This window comes from Eupeodes corollae, chromosome 1 (assembly GCF_945859685.1).
Source record: "Eupeodes corollae chromosome 1, idEupCoro1.1, whole genome shotgun sequence".
Taxonomy (NCBI): domain Eukaryota; kingdom Metazoa; phylum Arthropoda; class Insecta; order Diptera; family Syrphidae; genus Eupeodes; species Eupeodes corollae.
The window spans coordinates 10,531,827-10,554,633 of record NC_079147.1 but is presented as its reverse complement, the minus strand read 5'-3'; the positions used below and the strand labels follow the sequence as shown (position 1 = coordinate 10,554,633).

The following is a 22,807-nucleotide window of genomic DNA, read 5'->3' as shown; positions in this document are numbered from 1 at the left end:
TATTAAAATAGTTTTTTTTAACAAAAATAGTCTCAAGACGGAATTCCCTAAAAATTTTATATGCCCTCTATTGACTTACAGAAAAACATTGTTGTATTTTGTGACGTTCTCAAATAAAATAGATATTTAGGAGTTGTTGTTGTTTCTTAAAGAGCCGAAAAAGAATTTGGCGATGCTCATAAAACAGAATTTGTTAAATAGGCTCCACATGATAAATTGTATTTACAGCGTTCTTCTGTCAAGATTTAGCTCAGTTTTTAGCTAAACTTTGAAGAAAAAACGTGAACTACAATGACACAATAAAGAAACGTCAAAATGCGTCGCTAAGAAAATATATTACTAAATCCCGTCATAAAACGGGAATAAATTTGTTGTTCTTAGATAAAGTATACTTATAAAATATAAACTATGACTGAATAATAATAATTATTTAATTATTTTTTAAACAATTTTTATCGTAAGATGAGACGTCATCACCATCTCCTTGTGTTCACGTTCTAAATGTTAACATTCTCTGAACATACCCACTTCAAATTCAAAAAAAATATGTCGGTAAGACAGTTCTTTGTTTTTGGCACAAAATTGACAGCTGGTATTTGTTGATTTTACAAATAACAAAATAAATTCAAAATTCACGCTTAAAATTTCCTATTCCTGTTCCCAGTTCCCAGCAACAGGAAAGTCGGGACGTTATTTATTTTTTACTCTTTATTTAATTTGCATTCAACCATCACAAAATGTCAAGTAAACGCCCCGAAAAGATATGGGGCCTTGTGTACAACATGATGAAATCGGTGAACAACGACGTCCCAACTATTCTAAAGACGCTGGACCAAGTTCTATCCCAGAAACCCACGATCGACATGCGTTTCGACCATGACAGTATCATTCCACGTTCGTTTGTGATTTGGCTATTCAATCAACTCCTGACTTTTACCGGCAGACCGCTTGGCAACAGGTTTGTATTGGAATACTGACCCAAAGCGCTCTCTAATGCATTTGCTCCGCCACAGAGTTCTCAAACAGAATGTGCAATTGCAGAAGAAATTGCTCACCTTTTGCTGTGTCCATATGCCAACACTCTTCGAAGCCCTTCTCAAGGAATACAGACGGACTTTGAGTGAATTCATCGAAGTTTGCTACAACTCCAGCCACAAATCAGACGCAGAACCCAGAGTGGTGGGAACATTCATTTCGGAAGACGATCAGTTTTTCAAAGAAATTGACAGCAAGTTCGTGTTTCAGAAAATCAGCCTGGATCCAGACATGGTCGACCTCACATTGCAGTGCATAGTTGAGGTTCTCGCTCATGCCATGAGCATCTCCTTCAATGTACATCAGAACCTCTTCCAGGAGATTCTTAAAACCGTTCTTGAACTGTTCCTACCATCCGACACCTACACCAAACTTGAATGTCTCGAATTTGGTGTGAAATTCTTCGGGAATCTCTTCGAGCTGGATCCTAATCTGACCATAGATTATGGAATTCTCTTCGAATATTGTCAGTTGGTGTGGGAGAACCTCCCGAATTGGATAGGGTTCGGGTTCATGGACGAGTATGGTCTGACACAGGCGATAAGAACTTCAATTAAACTGTTCAAGTGTGACTATAGAACCTATCTAACCGACAAGGTCGATGCCGATATTTTGGAGAGCCTTTCCAAGTCGTGTGAGGCAATTCTCCGGACAATCATCAAGGACCAAGACCGCCTGGGCAACCGCATCGAACTGAAGTCCAAAATTATTGAATTCATGTTGGAGCTCCATCAGAGAACCGGTTGTCTACTGCCTCATCAAAGCTTTATCCATTTAATCCAAGCAGAGCACCAAATGGGAAAACTATTCGGAGCCATTCAGCCGAGCTCAACTGCATCATCTGTCCTGACCAAAGCACTAAAGGGTGGCAAAAGTGGTCACCTGATTGTAAAAAACATTCTTGACACAATTATTGACATGGAGCACAAGTCGATCAATGAGAAACAGTCTAAGGCCCACTTGGCCAGTCAAAACCTGAAAGATCTCCAACAGAAGCGCGTTAGCAGTGATATTGTCTTCAGCTGCGACAATTTACAGCCATCAATCGAGGAATTCCTTCGAATAATGGGCACCACAACCCTTAGCTCGACGGAGTTTTGTGATTACGTCCAAATTTGTGGGCTATTCCTGCAATCGGCGAGTTCCATAGCCATCATCTCCTCAGACCTACAGATAGCGCTGATCGATGTGATCCTCTTCTACCTACGCCATCATTCGAAAATAAAGCAAAAACTGCATTTGGAGATCCCAGGGATAAGTCGCATCGAGGATAAGCCAATTTCGTTCTCCCTGGACGCTCTGGCGAGTGTGTCACACCAGAACCTCGCTGAGAAGGCTGCCAGCTACTTCCATAAGTCTGTGAAAGAATTCATCTGCACGATGTACCCAGTGTGTCAGAGTGAGCCGATAAAGGCCCAGTTAAATGACAGACTTCTAGACTTCATAGCCAATTCAGTGATATCAATCAAGCTGATTGTCTGCCACATGCTTCCTGCAATTGTCAAGGGCCAAATGAACTCTCAGATTCTGGCCAAAATCAAATGCATTTGTTGCTCGGCTCTGGGAAGCGTATACATCTTTAAAACTCGTTCGAATAGCCAGAAACTCGAGTACAAATTTCTTTGTGTGGATTGTGAAAAGCCAAGCAATGAAGACTTCACCGACTACTTCCAGAACAAGTCTGCTGTGCTGATGCAGCATCTGCCAGTTGGGAATTCCTTCGAGGAGACGCAGCTTAATTTTGTCATAAATTCGATTGGAGGCCAAACTCTGTTCACCAATAAAAGTGGAATTTTCGCCATAAATCACTTTTCAACATCCAAACTGGAACATCAAGTTCTCTCCAATCCACACCTTGAACCGGAGATAGTTAAAGCCCTGTTGATGAGGACATCCTCGAATAAAGAATTCCCATTGCTTGAGAAAGTGAGTGTTCTTGTGCTGCGCAAAGTTTACGACTCGCTCGAGAGAGGAGATGAGGAGCAGTTGAAAGTTCTGCATTTGATTTCGGTTCTGGCTAACATAGAAGGGATTCCCGAAATTTGGTTGTTTCATTTCTTCAAGATGACATTTTTCTATATGATTTGTTGTGAAACAGGAGTAAGCAATGAAGCGGCCAAATGTGCAACAGAAATGTGCGCTAATTATGGAGTGGAGCCAATGCAATTGTGGCTATGGTATAAGAGGGAATGCCTCAGTCTGGTTGTGGATTTGGTCACACATATTTACTTGAAGAAAGGACAGGGTCCGGTCAGGACTTTGAATGCGGTAAGTATCAATATGTTTATATTTTTTATAAAACATTTAACTCTTAAACTTAATTATTTTATTAAAAGTTCTTAATGGATTTGGGCCGTAAAAATACGTTTAAATACGATCAAAATGTCTTCCATCACTTTGAGCTTGTCTCTTGTCTTAGATGACCAAATAATTTGTGTATGACGAAAGTTTGTGTTTTTTTTCTATAACATTGAAATTCAGGCAAAAGTCACCCGCCGTTGTTGTGACAGTGTGTTCTTCAAAGCTTCAACCATTGCATTCCGAACGGATGGAAAACAGCAGTCCCTAAAAATAGCGAATCTTCCTTCCCCTCTAGGTAGGTAGAAATGGCGATCTCAAGGCAACCTAGCCAGAGATCCAATTAGCGCTTTAGTGCGCCGTTTTGATACCAAAAACTCGTTGGACCTTTGATTGAAAGGGATAGATTTATAGAGAAGCTTCATAGCGATTATGTTAGAGCCATTTTGTCGCATGCAGGAAAAAGATTAGGTCTCTAATCTTTGTCTCAGATAGCTCATCAAGTTCTTGAAAGAATGCTTTTCCAAAGCATTTCATTGTGGTGTTTGCCAAAGCAGGACATTTGCAGAGGAAATGGATTATGGTATCACTTTCTCTTTGGTCATTACAACTACGGCAAAAGGTGTTGTAGGAGATACCCAACTTCTTCGCATGAACTCCCATAGGCCAATGTCCGGTGCATACCACAACAATCCTGGCTATGTCTTGCCTTGGCCTGCATAGAAGATCGTTTGTACGGGTTTTGTTATAGGTGGGCCATATCTTCCTAGATATAATGCAGTTGGGTAAATTGCTCCATATTTGGTTTGATTCAGTTTGGTAGATAAAAAAGATTTTACCCTTCATAGAACCAAGAGGAATGTTAACCATTTCCTCAAGTGAGCTATGAAGGGCCGATCCTTGCCTGGCTCGCTCGTCAGCCCGTTCATTTCCCACGATACCACTATGGCCCGGAACCCAGATCAGGGTGACACCGAGGTTAATATTCAGGCTCGCAAGCTCATCGCGACATTGCTGGACCAATTTAGATGAGCATATGGCCGAGTTAATGACTTTGACAGCTGGCTGGCTGTCTGTAAAGATAGCCAAATTTCGGTTTTGGTTTGGGTTTTGTTTAAGTATCTTACATGCCTCCCTTATTGCCAGCAGTTCAGCCTGAAGAACGCTAGCAAAGTCAGGATGTCTAAAGGATTTGGCTACATTTAGGGACTCAGAAAAGATCCCAGAACCAACTCCGCACTCCATCTTTGAGCCGTCAGTAAAGATGGTTGTGTCGAAACCTATCGACACGATGTCATCCTCCCAATCTTCTCTCGATGGGAAAATAACCTTAAAACCCTGTCTAAGGTTCAAAGTAGGAGTGCAGTAGTTAGTGTCTACCGAGATAATATCTGAGGGAATTAATTTCGTAGTTTTGCTGTGACCGTAAGGTTTTGACAACCAGCTATTTAATTTCTTCAGCCTAATAGCGCTGCAGGAAACTATGTATTTAATAAAAAGGTCGATTGGTAGAAGATCCAAAATAACGTTTAAGGCGTCCGTTGGGCAAGTACGCATGGCCCCTGTGGTGCCCACGCAAGCTGTTCTCTGAACCTTCTTTAGCTTATCAATGTTATAGGCTTTGCTAAGAGCAGGCCACCACACAATCGAACCATATGTTCAGATTGGACGTACTACGGCTGTGTACGTCCATAAAATCATCTTCGACCGAAGTCCCCACTTTTTGCCGAAAGTTTTGCTTCAGGCGTAGAAGGCAACACAGGCCTTCTTAACCCGTACTTCAATATTTAGTTTCCAGTTTAGTTTAGGGTCGAGTATAACTCCCAACTATTTTGCACTGGAAGACAATGATTTGACCATTGAGTCGAGGTAGCGTGAAGGGCGGTACTTTAGTTTTGGTGGTAAAGAGCAACAGTTCAGTTTTACTTAGGTTAATTCCTAGTCCACAACTCGTAGCCCAGTTGCTAACTTTCTTCAAAGCTGACTCCGTGATTTCACTAATCACAGAGGTGTACTTTCCTGACACCAATAGCACCAAATCATCAGCGTAGGCTACCGCTTTCACTCCACATCTCTCTAAATTAACGAGAATTGTATCCATGACCAGAAGCCATAGAAGAGGCGAAAGGACACCACCCTGGGGTGTTCCCCTACTCACGTGTTTTGTTGCGATTGTATTGCCTAGAGAGGCTCGAATCTTCCTACCACTGAGCATGGAAATAATCTTCTATGGATTCTGTAAGGACGTTATTAAAAGCACCTTCTATGTCTAGGAAGGTGGCAAGAGTAAATTGTTTATAATGGATTGTTTGTTCTACAGTACGCACTTCCTCATGGAGGGCAGTCTCCGTAGATTTGCCCTTAACTCCAACTGGATTTCTCTAATATGGTAATCAAGAATGCGCTCCAAGTTTTTAAGCACAAAAGATGTTAAGCTTATTGGTCTGAAATCCTTCGCGGATTGGTGAACTCGCCTACCCACTTTCGGGATAAAAACTACTTTGACCTGTCTCTACGACATGGGCACATATTTGAGAAGGAGACATCCTTTGAAAATTTGTTCCAGCCATGGAGCTGCCACATCGTGCAACTTTTGAAGCATAACTGGCAGTATGCCATCCATACCTGGGGATTTATATGGAGAAAAAGTATTGATTGCCCACAAAATATTTTCTCTGGTTATAACGGAATTGACTTACTCCATATGAGCAACGTTTAGCTCTGTTGTTTCAAGCGATTGGCGGTTATCACTCTCGCAACCCGGAAAGTGCGTCTTCATCAGTAGCTCAAGAGATTCGGCTGGAGAGGCTGTTCAGGTTCCATCAATATTTTTTAGAAATGAAGGATTACAATGTTCCTTCGATAAAACTTTGTTGAGCCTTGCGGAGTCCTTTATGTCTTCGATTGATTGACAGTATTCTCTCCAGCCTTGTGTTTTGGCTGATGAGAGGGCTTGCTTGTAAATTTTAAGTTGGTAAAACTTATGTTTGTGGCAGATATTGAAAGTTGTCCTCGTCATTTTCCTAAGATTGGACAGTTCTTCATTCCACCAAGAAAGAAGGGTTTTACGGCTATATTTAACTGAGCAAGAGACTCTAAAAGCTTTACTTATAGAAGTAAAGCTTTCAAGGTCTCCTATCGATTCAGTGAGAATCGGTAAGTTGCTTAGTTTGGAATTAGCAATTTGACATAATTTCGTCCAGTCAGTTCTTTTGGGATTTCTGTAAGGCGGAGGGTTTTTCGACTCGAAATTAATTTGAAAAAGAATCCACTTGTGATCCGAAAACGAATTCAAAGGGGAAACTCTCCTGTTCTCCACTAATAATTTACGGTTGTTTTCTTAAGGTAACATCAAGTATATCCTCCCATCCATCATAATTTTACTTGCGCCCCCGGGATTGGATTCAAACACCTTCCGGGCTGGAGCGTTGATGTTTATTCGCTCTACATGACCTAGCCATCTAAGCCGTTGGACTTTAATTCTGCTAACTAGGTCAGTGTCGCTGTATAGCCCGTACAGCTCGTCGTTATATCTTCTCCTCCATTCTCCATCTATGCGTACGGGACCAAAAATCACCCGAAGAATTTTTCTCTCGAAGCATCCTAAGACGCTCTCATGTTTCTTTGATAGGGTCTAGGCTTAGCGCCATAAATGAGAACCGGGATGATGAGTGTCTTATAGATGATGATTTTAGGTGTTCAAGAGAAGACTTTACTTCTCAATTGCCTTCTAAGTCCAGAGATTTCGTTTGATTTCAGCGCTGGTGTCGTTGTTTGTGTTAATAGCGGTGTGATAGGTAGACAAAGTCCTTAACAACTTCAAAGTTATAGCTGTTCATGGTGACGTTTTGTTCAAGACGTCGTTGTTCAATGTCCTTTTTTGATGACAGCATATACTTGGTCTTGCCCTCATTGACCACTAAAGCCATCTTCTTCGCTTCCGTCGCAATGCTCAAAAACGCTCCACTGACATCACGCTTTGATCTTCCCATTATGTCAATATCATCTGCGTATCCGAATAATTGGATGGGCCTTTTGAAGATTGTGCCCCTAGTATTAACAGTTGAGTTTTGCACAATTCTTTCCAGAACAATGTTGAAGAAGTCGCATGACATTGCATCGCCCTGTCTAAAACCTTTTTTGACATCAAATGCATCGGTGAGATCTTTTCTGATCTTTATAGAGCAGCGTGCATTCTCCATCGTCATTTTGCACAAACGGATAAGTTTGACAGGGATAGCAAAACTAGGCATTGCTCTATGGAGCTCTTCCTTACAGATGCGGCTTTAAAATCGATAAAGAGATGGTGGGTATCGATTTGAAGTTCCTGGGTTTTTTCCAAGATCTGCCGTAGTGTGAATATTTGGTCGATAGTGGACTTTCGTTTTTGTTGACGAATTGCTTCAGACGTTCACATAATACGGCAGAGATCTTATACGCAATGTTAAGGAAACTGATGCCTCTGTAGTTGGCGCAATTTAGAGGATCTCCTTTTTTATGTATCGGTCAAACTATGCTGAGATTCCACTCATCAGGCATGATTTCTTTTAACCATATTTTGCAGATGAGTTAGTGCATGCTCCCTACCGAGTCATTGCCTGCTGCTTTAAATAGTTCGGCAGCGATGCCGTCATCTCCAGCAGCTTCGAGGTCGGGTAGGCGAAACTGTTGATCTGCTTCGCCTAGATTAAGTGGTTTTATCTCCCTTACAGCGGAATTCGGTTCGTCATCGCCGTTATATAATTTGGAGAAGTGGTCTTTCCATATTCTCAACAAAGACTGGGGTTCTACTACGATGTTCCCATGATCCTTCTTACAGGCTTCGGTTCGTGGCTGGTACCCTTGGGAGGTTTTTTTAATCGTCCATTAGACTTGAATCGTTTGACCTCCGATTACCAGTTGTAAACATAACATTCTGATGATTTAATAATTCGTTAACTATAAAAAAAAGTAAAAGGAGAAGTAACGTAAGAACAGTAACAAGCACCCACACCTGCCACCTAACGTCATCAACGGCCCACTGATAGTGAAAGTTCGAAACGTGTAAAAACTTGCGACACTTGATTATAGTAAAAAACAACACTTCGTCTTGAATGCACCCAAATACCTATGTTTCTAAAAGAAATGATCTAAAAAGAAGAACGGTCAAATCGAGAGCTTCACCAAGTTCTAGAAAGGAACCCACTATATCATAAGGTCAACAAATTTATGAATCCAATCCTCATCATTTCAGTCCATTGGACTATATTTTCCTTGACCATTCCTCTAGTATCCAGACGAAAATGAATAAAATGTACGAGAGAGACTCCAAACAGGGATTGAACCCAAAACATCTAGCATGACAGTCCTATGCACTTTACCATCATTCCACAGGTACTCCACTTTTAAAATAGATTTCCATAAAAAGTAGCATTCCATGTTGTGTTTTTGAATATTTTGATAAACAAAACGCAATAAGAGAAAAGATAGTGAAATGTCGGCAATGTAGTTTGTTTAAACTTCAAGAAGTTTGTTATTTTGTTGTTTTAATAATTTTTTTATAATTTATCACGTTCTTTTTCTTTCTCTTCATCTTAATCAAAAACAAAAGAATAATTAAGAGAAAAAGCATTGCAAAAATCTGAACCCTAAAAAATACTGTTGCTGCTAATTAAAATGTGTTTGGTTTTTTATTTTGTTGTTTTCATTCATAAATGTTCTGTTTTAACGGTGTTTCTATTTTACAAACAGATTTGTAAAATTTTCCACTTAATATAAATTTGAATGCAATAAATTTCGAATTCATCAGCTCGTGTTTTCAAATTCAAAATAAGAAATGAATAATTCTTTTTCCCAAAAAGTCTGTTCTCAAGTTTTTAGTCTTATGACCATGGCCACTCCAGACTTGACTCAAGCCATTGATTTACTCGATCAAATATTATTTCAAAAACAGTTATTCTCAAAATCCTTTGATCACGAAGGTGACATTCCAGGATCCTTCATAATTTTTTTATTCAATAAATTGATATTCTCCTCCAGTGTCGACCATAAACTCAGTAACAGGTAAGCTAAAGTTTTAAGAGATGAGACTTCACAAGTCTAATAAATTGAAAACCTACTTTGTTCTTTAGAATTCAAAAACAGAAATTGATTCTGCAGAAGAAACTTCTTAGCTTTTGTTGCCAACACAAACCCATATTGTTTGACAAACTTCTTGACGACTACAGGGAGAGTTTGAGGATACTAACCAAGTCTCCAACAGGGTCCCAATACGACCAACGCATTCTCAACACCTTTACTTCCGCGGAACCAGTGCAATTCGATGAGAACTTCGAATTCGGAAAGACCGTTGTGCAATTCAAAATGATAGGCCCAACTATGGTGGGTATTATCGAAGTCCTCACTTATGCCATAGATCTGGTCATTCAAACTCATCGCACCCAATTTGTGGAGGTTCTACAAGATCTTTTGGGGTCCTATCAAATTCTCGATTGTGAAACAAAGATAAAGATTCTGAGCTACGGCACTCGACTCTTTGATAGTCTCTTTGAACTGGAAAACCCCCTTACGAATGCCTATGTTGGTCTGTTTGAAAAGTGCTCTCAAATATGGGAAAACCTTCACGATTGGATTACTTTGGGATTCCTAGATGAGTACTCCCATTTACAACTTACAAGTATCTCATTGGAACTGTTCAGGTGTAGTTATACGAATCTCCTCAGAAGCCACACAGAAGCTGAGGTCTTGATCAAGTTCAGTGAGGAGATACTTTTTTCGCTTGTCAAACACAACCAAAGATTTGGTGATAAAAATGAGCTGAAGTCAACTATCTTGGATTTCATAATACTCCTACACGAGAATACTGAAGTTGATTTATCCGAACAGAATTTATTCAGTCTATTCAAATCCGAGGAGGAGGTTTTTAAACTATTTGGAATCTTCCAACAGAATGGCGACAGAAATGTTCTATCTCAGATGCTAGAAGCTATTGAAAATATTCTCATAGTGGAGTTGCAAAAAAGTCAAACAGATTATGAGAAGCTGAAAATGATTTTGAATACCATTGCGACTACCCAGCAGAAGGCTCTTAGTGCGAAGCAGTTCAAGATGTATAAATCCTCGTCAAAAAGTCCTAAAGAAATTTCCCAAAGTCGATTTCGGAGCAGTGGCGTGGTATTGAATTCTAAAAACTTGAAAACCGCTGTTTCAGTATTTTTACGCAAGAAGAATTTAGAAGATTTGAATTCAGATGAAGCCTGTAGACGCATTGAAATCAGTGGTATGCTGCTGGGCATTGGGAGTCCTTTAGACCTATCCAAACTTGGCCTCTGTTTGAAGAAGCTACTCGATATGATATTCTTTCATCTTCGAAAATATCCCTCACAATCTTCGCTAGACACTGAGTTCCTACCAGAAAGTCAGTTGATTGAGAGCTCATTGGAAGCCATAGCAAATGTAGACCACCAACGACTGGATTCCGAGTCGAGAGGTGATTTTCTGTTTGCAATCTCAAAACTCTCAGCGAGGAAGCGCCCAGATCAGATTAAGGTAAAATTCAGTGATATGGTATTGGACTTTCTGGCAAATGGAACTATAACCAAGAAAGCAATCATAAAATCCATTCTTCCAGCGCTATGTGCTCGGGGAGGATGTGAAACAGTATTTGACGTAGAAAAGTTGGCCAAAATCAAATCGATTTGTTGTTCTGCACTTGGTTATGTCTACATCTTTCGATATCGTTCTGAGAATCGCTACAAGTATGACTTCCTGTGTGAGGTTTGTGAGAATCCAGATGACGAAGTATTCACGCACTACTTCCAGGAGAAGTCGGCAGTTCTTATGAATCATTTGCTTTGGCCAAACATTCATGAATCCGAATTGACATTTGTTTTAAATGAGCTTGGAAGTAGAAATGTCTTCAGCCATAGGAATGGCATATTCTCTGTCAACCATTTTCATCCGGCCAAGATAGAAAATCCATTATTAATGAACTCGTCTTTGGTTCCAGAACTCATAAAAGCTCTGTTGGTTAGAACACGCCGCGGAGATAATGAATTCCCCATGCTGCCAAAAGTTGGTGAAGCTGTTCTAGGGGCAATTAAAGATTCACTCGAGAAAGATGCGGTGGAACAGATAAAAATCCTTAAATTAATTGAAGCTGTTGCATTTTGTGGTGAAATCCCTGAGCCGTGGGTGTTGAACTGCTTCAAAATGACTTTTTTCTTTCTCATTTCAATCGGACGTAGAGCAAGTGTTGAGAATGAAGCTATGAATTGTGGATTGGAGATATGTGCCCAGTATAAATGGCAACCTATTCAGCTGTTCAATTTTTATCGAAATGAATGTCTTGGATTGATTGTGCAGTTGGTAGTTCATGTTTATTTGTCGACTGGAAGGGGAATTCTAAGATCACTAAATCGAGTAAGTGTAAGTTTTTAAGCATGGTAAAATTTATATTGGTTATTTTCGAATAATTAAATCTCTTTGTTGAAGTCTCAGAATGGCTTAAAAGCTTGAACACGTTTGATGAACTTAGTTTTCTGATTGTTGAAAAGATGGCTTTATTTATGCCATTTGGTTTTTAGTGAAAAGATTGATGTATACGTTGCATAAAACAAACCAAATTTATTTAATACCTGTTCTTGACGTTTCATCTTAATAAAAAGGCCAAAGATGTCTAATCGCAATTCCAATTCGGTCATGATTGACTGTGTAGCCATAGTGTGCCATCCAGACCTGGTAAGATAAATGGCGAGCTAATATTCATGTAATGACCCTCAGTCATCACGGCGCCGTGCGATGACGGGAATCATGAGTGTTGGCCACTTTTAATGCTAGGTAAAGACTTCTTTTCATAAAAACACATTGTTTGAACTACAAAGCACTTTCAATGAATATATGTTTTCAATTTTTGTCAATGTCAAGTCTATTGAAGTCTATACAAGACATTTAAAGAATTTACTCTTCCCACCTAAGTATAAGGTGTTTTCAATACCCACTTCGGGGTAGAGGATTTTATTCAAGAATAGATAATTTCTATTCTAAGTGATTCAAGGACTCAAGCTTCTTTAGGTTATACATCTATTCCGCTTCTATGGATTTTAGCTATGAATAGAATTCTTGTTAAAGAAAAAAGTTGTAGGGTAGATTATGCTAACAATTTGGTTTTGCTGGTCACCTTGGTTCGTCGCCACGATAACCGATATCAGGGAGATGAAGAACGTTAGCAACTGGCAGTGGACTGTCTTCGCTTTACTTCGACTGAACGGTCGGGTACTGTCTTTGTGTTCCAGTGCTAAATATTTAGGAGTCACTCTAGCTCCCAAACTTAACTGGAAATTAAACATTGACGAACGGGTTATGCCTGTGGAAAAACATTTGATAAAAAGTGGTGTTTTCAATCGAAGCTTATTTAGTGGACGTAAACAGCCGTTGTATGACCTAATTTGTATATGGATAGATTATAAGGAAGCGTGCGCTTAACAAAAAATACAGCATCGACAAACTAAACAAGGGTTAAAGAATAGCTAGGGCTTACAAAATAAAACTGTTACGAAAGGTGTCGATACCATTATCTTTACTGACAATTCAAGGATGCAGGGTGGAGTCTCTACCTATTTTCTGCTACCAGGTTTTGCAGGTGTATTTCGACCTGAACTACTAGCAATCAGAGAAGCAAATACAATACAAATACTGAAATTGAACTCAAACATCCTCTAACCTGGTCGAATAATATCGGGATGAACTATCCAACCTAAGCATCAACCTCCGTGTCACTTTTATTTGGGTTCTAACCAACGGCCTAGTCACTGATAAGGGTTCGGTTCCCATCGAGCATTGAAATCAAGCATCAGTGATTATGGTTAATAGACAGATGGTGAACCGCCTCAAAACCTACCGCGTGCTGTTGTCATGTGTTCTTTCTGTCTGTTGTTCTTTCTCTTCTTATATTAATTTCTTGTGTTGTTATCACCTTACATAGTCTAGTTGCTCAAGGTGCTGTGTTCTCTACTCTGTACATTTATGTGCTGAGTAGAATGTAATGTATTTGGGTTCTAGGTCACAGTGACATTGAACCTGCCCATTGCCTTTCTGTTGGAATTTCGAGGGGGAAACAAAACAATCAGTGTCCAATAACCTATGATTTAAAAAACAATCTCTAGATGAGAGCCCCTGTATGAATTCACATAATATCGATACCTTTCAAAGAAAACGCTTTAGATACTCTAAATCTATATTTGTATGGTCAAGAGTAGATAAAATAAAAAAAATGTTTGTTTCCTTTAACGTGTGTGTTCAAACAATGTTACCATTTAGTCTAGCAGCATTAAAAGTCACTAGATCCGCTGCACCAGTATTCAAAATGACCCAACACTTCCGTGACGAGCTCCCGGTAAAGTCTCAATCTCTGTTATATTTCTATTTTCTTCCTACTTATAAAGATACGTCTACAATGTTCTTATGAAATGCGATCGCTCCTATACTTCTTTAAGTCTATGGTATTCCTCAAGGTAGCCTTTTAAGTCATTTTCTTTTTATCGTCTTCATCATTCGCATATTTTACTTTAAGCATACTACTTAACGTAGATGCATAGTTTATGGAAGCTTCTTAAAAAAAAAACATTCAACATTCGCTTTGTTGAGGTTGATAACGATCTTGGGCTTTTATGTAAAAGGGAACCCGTTTCGACGATATAACACTTAAAGCGAATTTAACACTCGACTTTTTAAATCGTTGGTCAAAGTAAATTTAAAATCATTATTTTACCCGATTAATGAGGGCATCAAGAAAAGACCTCAGCAGCTCTGCGTTCAAACTAAGCATTAATCTTGCTTACCGCTGTTTCTTTGGGCTAAGAAAGCAATTGAGTAGTGAAGCAACCAAGGTGTCGCCATATATGTATTTCCCTCATCATCCCCATCCTTTTACACGTTGCAAAACCTTTAAAAGCACCTTAGAAAAGTTCTTCGTGTGCTCTACGGTCCGTATGCATTAAAGAAAAGTAAGAGGAAAAGATGGAACGACAAGCTGTACGGGCTTGGCCAGAAGGATAAAAGTCTTAACGACTGAGATGGCTTGGTCACGTAGAGCGCGTGGAATCTAATGCTTCGGAACGGAAACTCTTCAAATCCACTCCGACAGAGCAGTAGCAGCAGATTTTCGTCAATTTTGGCTTTATTGTTTTTTTTTTTCAAGACTGAAATGTTTCCTTAGTTCGTAAAGATTTTCCAAATTTGTTCTGCAATTCGAAGTGAAATTTAGTTTAGGTGAAACTCATAATAGCTTTTCAAATGTAGATGCTCACGAGCTGGCCAGAGAAGAAGCTTGCATTACAAGAATAATAAAACTTAACGTTTTGCCCCGCTTATCTTAATTGTTTTAAACTTTTTATAACTACCACTACGTCAATAGCTAAAAATATAAAACACCAGTAAAATTAAACGACAACACTTCCGACAACGGATTTAGGCTCATAGATTTTGCTCGGGGCGAAACGTCATGGTAACTTATTAACTTGGAGTTAATCCATATTGCTTCATGGATGTCCGAACTTTCCGAGGAGCTAACATCGACTTAGACGTACAACGTTGAACGGCTACAATCGCAATAGATCGCCAAATCCTTTTCCGACCGACTTACAAGTAACCTCTCTCGAAGTTCTCTGCCGCCAACACAATGTATAGAAAACCAATGGCAACATTGCCAAGATGCAATCAGAGAAACCGCCTCTGATGTGCTGAGTTTCAACAAGGATACCCTGGTTTGATGATGAATGTAGACAGGCAAATGCAGCCAAACAACAGGCACGCAAAGCGGCGCTGCATGAGCTCTATGAGCAGAAGAGGCGAGAGGAACACCGACTTCTCAGAATGAAAAAGAAAGAAGCGCACGGTTGAAGATGTTGAGAGGTTTAAAAGCAGGAATAAAGTTCGAAAGTTTTATGAACAGGTCAAACGAAATTCACAGGTGAGGATATGGAAGGACCACTTCGGGAGACTGTATAACAGCGACGACGAACCAAATTCTGCTGTCAGGCAGGTTGATCAATTTAACATTGACGACGAAAGCCAACAATCCCGTCCTCCCTAATTAGACGAAGTAAAGATTGCCATATCTAAGCTGAAGTCTAATAAAGCCACTGGAGCGGATGGCTTAAATGCCAAGCTCTTTAAAGCAGCTGGAGATAAGTTGGTTAGGAGCATGCACCAACTTATCTGTAAGATATGGTCGGAAGAAAGCATGCCCGTTGAATGGAACCTCAGTATTGTTTTCCCGATACTGAAAAAAGAAGACCCTCTAAACTGCACCAACTATAGAGGAATCAGTCTACTTAACATCGCCTATAAAATCTTCTCTTCCGTAATATGTGAACGTCTAAAGCCCATCGTCAACAACCTAATAAGTCCTTATCAGTGTAGTTTTAAACCAGGAAAGTCCACAGTCGATCAAATATTCACATTACGGCAGATCCTGGAAAAAGCCCAAGAACACCAAATCGAAACCCACCATCTTTTTATCAATTTTAAGGCCGCTTATGACAGATCTACAGATACGAGCTGTATAAAGCCATGCCTAGTTTTGGCATCCCTGCCAAACTAGTCAGTTTGTGCAGGATGACCATGGAGAATTCACGCTGCTCCATAAAGGTTGGAAACAACTTAACAGAACCTTTCGATGTCAAAAAAGGTTTCGAAAAGGTGATGCGCTGTCATGTGATTTTTTTACACATCGTACTTGAAAGAATAGTGCAAAGCTCACACGTCAACACTAGGCAAAAGTCTGTCCAATTACTAGCATATGCTGATGACATTGACATAATCGGAGGAACTCAGCGTGATGCCAATGGGGCAACGACGTCTCGGTCAAAACGTCACCATCGACAGACGAAGTCAAGGACTTCATCTACTTAGGCTCCGCTGTAAACGCTGAAAACAGCACCAGCGCTGAGATCAAACGCAGAATAACTCTTGCTAACCGCTGTTTCTTTGGACTAAGAAAGCAATTGAGTGGTAGAGTCCTCTCTCGAGGGACCAAAGTGTCGCTATATAAGCACCTTATCATCCCCGTCCTGCTATACGGTGCAGAAGCATGGACTATGACAAAAGCGGATGAAAGCCCCTTGGGTCGTTTCGAGAGAAAAGTTCTTCGTGTGATCTACGGCCCCGTATGCATCGAAGGGGAGTGGAGGAGAAGATGTACAGCGACGTAGACTTAGCCAGAAGGGTAAAAGTCCAACGAATAAGATGGCTGGGTCACGTAGAGCGAATGGAAACCAATGCTGCGGCCCGGAAAGTCTTCAAATCCACACCCACAGGACAGCGCAGTAGAGGAAGACCGCGAATTAGGTGGCGCGCCCAAGTGGAAAGTGCCCTCACCCAACTTAGAGCGTAAAACTGGAGCCATCTAGCTAGGGACCGAGTAAAATGGAGAAGGTTGTTGGGTGAGGCCCTAGTTTACACAGGACTGTACGCCACCTTAAGTAAGTAAGTAAGTAAACAGAAACAGCAGTACCCGGTCTTGGGTTCAAACCCTGCCTGTGCCATCTAAAGTTTTGTTCATGGGTACTACCTCGTGCGAGAAATTGTCAGATCGTCAAAGAGTAATTCTTGTCATGAAAAGTGTTTTTTCCAGTTAGCAGTTTGGATTCGTCTTAAAACTGTAGGTCCCCTCTATTTCTGATGACAGTACTAGCACTCATGAATGGTTGAGATTTAAAAGTCCCTATATTGCTTAACGGACTGTTGCGCCACCTGAGTTATTTTTAATTTATAAATTGAAACAGTATTAGCGTTTTAACAACCTCCAATTGTCTGAAATAAATTAACCCTATAGTGGAGGTTTTGAAGATTTTTTTCAATAATTTTCTGATTTAAGTCGTCTCTTTTTGTTGTTTTTGTTGGACCTTGAAACTAAAATAATCGAATTTTATTCAATATGTTTGTACATTTCAGTTGGTAACGATGCTTGGCTTTCTGTGCAGTCAGGAATTCATCTGCAAGTACTATAAGATCCTCACAGCCATGATTTTGCCCTATTGCGTGAAGGAAGACCGATGTAAGGGTCTCTTGGTTCAAATCTCCCAGGCCACAGATAATTCCATATCCCACATTCTGACGGCTTCATTCTTAAACATCTACTCACATATTTATCTAAACGAGAGTCCTGAAATTGGAAACAAATGCATTGACTTGTTGGTAAGATGCACTGGCTCATCGCTTTCAAGTCTGATGCACACGGACGTGAGGGTAAATATACTAAATACAAATTTCACTTCCGTCGATCTGTGTTTGATTCTTCTTATCCTTTTTTGGACAGCAAACTGTATCCGAGTTTTTAATCTTCTACAATCGAAAGCCAGAATTTGTGATGCAAGCATTTAGTTGTCTGCTTTTGAATAAATCCTCTCGTGAATCCCAAAGGAGTGAGAGACGAACCCAAACTGCCACAACCGAGGAATTCGCTGTCTTCATAGCCGAAAGGTTCCTCGGAGTGATCACATACTTCGAAACATGCCTAAGTGATCCGAATTTCGAGAAATCCCTGAAAGAAGATGTTCTCTATAGTTTGGGACAGATTATTCGTCTGGTCGGAGCTGGCCACGTCACTCAATCACGCTACAAAATTATTGCGATGCTAACATCGGTTATTTCGCTAGACGATAAGAACCTCAAAGCAATCGGTTTGAAAATATGGAATACATTTCTGCACATTGTCGACATCCAAGCCCTGGGTCCATCGTTGAGCAGGATTGTGGTGTCGCTGCAACCACTGCTGAAGACTAACGAAAAAGAAGTTGATACGATTTACAAGTATTTGATTCTTGAGAATGGAAATCTGCTCGGAACTTATATGCCTGATTTGTACTTTATCGAAGACATGGAGGTGTCGATGGAGTTGAAAAGTTTTGTTAGACGGCAGACGGAGGCGCTCTTCCGATCGGGAAAGTTCGAAGACTTGCTTAAGTTCTACATTAAACAAATCAACAATGAGAACCTGCAAGTGCGCATAAGGGCGTTGAAGTATCTGAAGGAGTTCTTTATCAAGCACAGAGCGGATTTGAACACTTTTATTGTGGGTAAGTGAGGTGTGAGACGTTAATATAAATCAAATCTACGGATTCATTTTTTAGGTCAAACCGAATTGAATCCCCTCATCGAATCGGTGGCAGAGAATCTAATGAATGGTTGCAAACACGTTGATCGCACCCTGCAGCTTATCTCTGGGAAATGTCTCGGCGAACTGGGCGCCATCGATCCGAGTTACATGTCTCCAAATTATGCTAAAGAACAGAAACGCTTCTCACTCAGCATTCACACGGATGCCTTTGCCATTACAGCCCTCACCGAGCTGTGTCGAGCTTATCAGAAGAACATCAAGTACGTGGATAACATGTCTGTGGCAATTCAAGAAATCCTCGCCATACAGGGAGTGAATCCTAAGGACAACAAGAAGATGAACGTATGGGAGGCGATCCCCGTCCGGATGCGCCACATCATGGAACCCTTGTTGAGTTCTTGCTACACCGTAGCACAAAAAGGCTACAAGATCAAGGCTCATCCGGTGTTTGGGAGCAGTTTCTGTCGCACCTACGAGGATTGGGCATTCTGGTGGTCGTGGAAAGTGATCGAGTTCGTGCGTGATGCTGACACCAAAAAGCTCCTATGCTCGTTCACCCCGAGCATTCGAAAGGACAACAACATGCTGGAGCTCTTTCTGCCCTATATTCTGCTGCATTCTCTGCAGGAATGCACCGAAGAGGAAATGCAGTTGGTTTATGAGGAATTTCAAGCTGTTATCCAGCAAGCTGTCAATGGGGGATCGAACGCAGCTAACAGAGCTGCCATCGACACCACGCTCTCGAAGGAAATCGGTCCATCACAAGCACTTCGAACGGCAACCCAACTGCCAAAAGATATCCACTCGCAGAACGTAGACGACGCTTGTGCGAAGATCTGCTTTGAACAGATTGACTTCCTCTACCGCTGGACCAGGGAATGGTCACGAGTGAGTTCTACAACGGGGGAGGCTTCCAACACCCAAAAGGAATACGGAATGATACAAAAGTTGCTTGGCAAAATTGACAAAAGTCAACTGGCAAAGGCCAATTTCAACTGCGGGGAGTATGCGAGGGCATTGCTGTTTCTCGAGCTGTACATAGAGGACCAGAAGGCCACTCGTTTGCAGGAGAATCTGTCGTTCCTCATTGAAATCTATGCCGAACTGCTGGACCCTGACTCGGTGGAGGGTGCAATGCACATGAAGAAGACGAGTCTCACCCTGCCGGAGCAAATATTGGTCAACAATATCATCGATCGTCCTCAGGAGAACATAGCGTGCTACGAGCAAATCATGATTCGCCCCGAACAAGTCCAACAGGAACATGTCCTTGGGATCATCAACAGCTATCTGCGGCTGGATCTCCCGGAAACCGTGTTGAACATCACCAGCGGACTTTGGGAGAAGCTCTCCGAGCGCTATACCGATGACTTCTTTAAGGAATGTCAATTTGAACCATTGCTGCGCCTTGGGTGTTATGACGACATCGAGAGGATGCTGGAGGACCCGGTGATTAGCAAGAACCCAATGATGTGGAATGTTCAGAGTGCCAAGGCCATCAGACTGTTCCGAAATAAAGAGATCCAGTTGAGTGGTTTTGAGGCCGAAATGGATGAGATTCGTTTGAACATCCTGAGCACTTTGAAGACTATCGGTGCTGAGCACTACTCCTACCACAAGGCATACACAGAGATCCTCAAGCTGCAGCTCCTCACGGACATTGAGAAGAACAAGTCGCTGGTGCAGTTCGTTGTTAGTGAAACGGATGAGGCCAAATGTATCGCAGCTGTGAACGAGTTCTTCTCGGACTGGAATGCACGATTGTGTTTCCTTCAGCCGACCGTACGAATTCTTGAACCTCTTCTCTGTCTGCGACGTAATCTCCTCAGTGAAACCAAAAATCTGTTGAACACTATGAAGGGTGACGTTTCCGTTGGCCTCAACAAATGCATCGATGAGGAAATGGGCAGACTGTGGATCAGGAGTATCCAGATGAACCGTGAATCTGGAGGCCTTCAGCAGGCCAATCTGTCCATCATGAAGGCAGAAGAGTACGCCCCCGAGGCATTGTTCATCGAAAAGGCAAAGCTCCTCTGGCAGAGTGGTGATCAGACGAAGTCCCTTAAACTCATCTCTGAGAAGATCAGAGAAATCGAATCCAACGGAAATATACCCACCCAAGATAAGTCCCAACGCCTGCTGTATTCCGAGGCCAAGTTCCTGCAGGCCACCTATAGCGCTGAGTCGATGAAAATCTGTGCCGAACAGAATCTCTACTACTTCAAGCAAGCTATTGCTGGAAATAAGAGCTCCGAGAAGTGCCTGGTCCACATGGCGCAGTACTTGGAGAAGATGTACGCTGCTAAATCGGATGCGGAACAGAACTCAGAGTCTGGAAAGACCATGTTATTTGATATTATGGGCTACTATGCGAGGGCCATGAAGGCCGGCAACGAGAGCATGTACCAGTCCATGCCACGTCTGCTGAGTATTTGGTTCGATTTTACCTCGCAGGTTGGAGAAAACGATGTTCCCAATATGTCGATTCAGCAAACCTGCGCCAAAATGACCGAATTGGTCAGCAAATGCTGTGAAATTCTTCCCACGTACATTTTCTACTCGGCGTTCTCACAGATACTTAGTCGCATCTGTCATCCATCGCTGGCAGTTTTTGAAGTTCTCAAGACGATTATTATTCTCCTGCTGGAGAAATATCCCCACCAATCTCTCTGGACGCTGCTGCCAGTGCTTAAGTCATCCTACACCATGCGAGCCAAACGCTGTCGTTTGATTTTGAGTGACAAACGCCTCTCCAAACGGGAGACTATCAAATATGTCGACGACTTTAACTCTCTGTCGGAGAAGCTCATCCAGTTGACCACGAAAGATACTGTGGGCCTGGCTCAAAGCGACCTGAATGTCCGAACTCTAGTTCCGAAGCTTCCAAAGCTCTTTGAAGATCCAGGCTTCTCGGAGATTCTTTTGCCCTTCGACAAGTACATGCAGGTGACACTCCTCAGTGCTAACCGATCTGGCCAAGTGGATGACTCTGCTGCTTCTTCTGTCAACGCAACTCCGGTCAATCCCTTCCCCAACAAGCAGATATATATTTGTGGAATTAAGGAGGATGTCGTGGTACTACGATCTCAGGCCCTGCCAAAGAAGATAGTCTTTTTGTGCAGTGATGGTAAGGAGTACACGGCTATGCTTAAGCCCAAAGACGATCTGAGACTTGACTATCGCTTGATGGAGTTCAATGCTTTGCTGAAGAGATATCTCCGATTGGTAAGTAGTTTAGTTCAGGAGGTAAACAATGGTTGGTTTGAGTTTACTTTTGTCTTGGTTTAGGATCCTCAAGCTCGCCAGCGTCGCCTCCACATTCGAACCTATGCTGCGATCCCATTCAACGAAGATTGTGGTCTGATAGAATGGTTGCCAAATTTGACAGCCTTGAGAGTCATCCTAATGGGCATATACAGATCCCGGAAACTTGGTGTTGCTGACAAGGAACTGCGATCGTTTGTCCTGCCCAAGGAGGAAAAACTCGAGAAGAAGAAACAGGTATTCAATATTCTTTTGTCACGCCATCCGCCCGTGTTCCACGAGTGGTTCATCTACCAGTTCTCCACACCACACAACTGGTACCAAGCTCGCAGTTCCTATATCAAGACCATAGCTGTTATGTCGATGGTTGGCTATATTCTTGGATTGGGAGATCGGCATGGGGAGAATATCCTGTTCGACGAGACAAATGGTGAATCAGTCCATGTAGACTTCAACTGCCTATTTAACAAAGGCGAAAGCTTTAACATTCCAGAAAGAGTTCCGTTTAGATTGACCCAGAATATGGTGCACGCCATGGGTCCCCTCGGTATTGAGGGTCTCTTCAGGAAATGCTGTGAAATTACCCTAACAGTTCTCCAGAAACAAAAGAAAACACTTATGTCCGTGCTGAAACCTTTTGTATACGATTTGAGTAGACTTGGAAAGAAAACTGGGAATAATATCGAGAAAACAGATCCTCAAGCTATGGAAAATGTCAGTCGCATTGAGGAGAGGCTTCATGGTTATGTAAGAACGAGACAGTTTATTCAGTGGATTAAGTGTTTTAACCTGCTATTTATTTATTTGTTTTTCAGGTTCAGAGACGAGGAGCAAATCGTATGCCATTGTCAACAGAGGGACAAGTTGAGTTTCTCATCAACGAAGCTACTGACATTAATAACCTAGCAACGATGTACGCTGGTTGGGGTCCATATTTGTAAGGGCTTAGAGCTTTTATAAAATCTGTAAATAACAATTTTTGTAGATGTAAGATTTATTCACTAAAATGTATCATAAATTATTTAATTTCTGTTCTTTTGTTCTGTGTTAATTATTTAATCCATTTTGAAATTAAAAAGTATTTTTATACTCGTAATAAACATTCAAATATTA

At 41.3% G+C, this 22,807-nt stretch overlaps 1 protein-coding gene across 1 annotated transcript; it reads left to right on the top strand.

The window, feature by feature from the left end:
* Positions 1 to 615: 615 nt before the first annotated feature.
* LOC129938931 (serine/threonine-protein kinase ATR) lies at positions 616 to 22,807 on the top strand. Its single transcript, XM_056046767.1, has 7 exons — positions 616 to 958; positions 1,014 to 3,303; positions 17,266 to 17,559; positions 17,630 to 18,389; positions 18,444 to 21,655; positions 21,719 to 22,441; positions 22,510 to 22,807. Exons 1-7 carry the CDS (start codon positions 738 to 740, stop codon positions 22,633 to 22,635), a joined length of 7,626 nt encoding a protein of 2,541 aa, XP_055902742.1. The 5' UTR covers positions 616 to 737; the 3' UTR covers positions 22,636 to 22,807.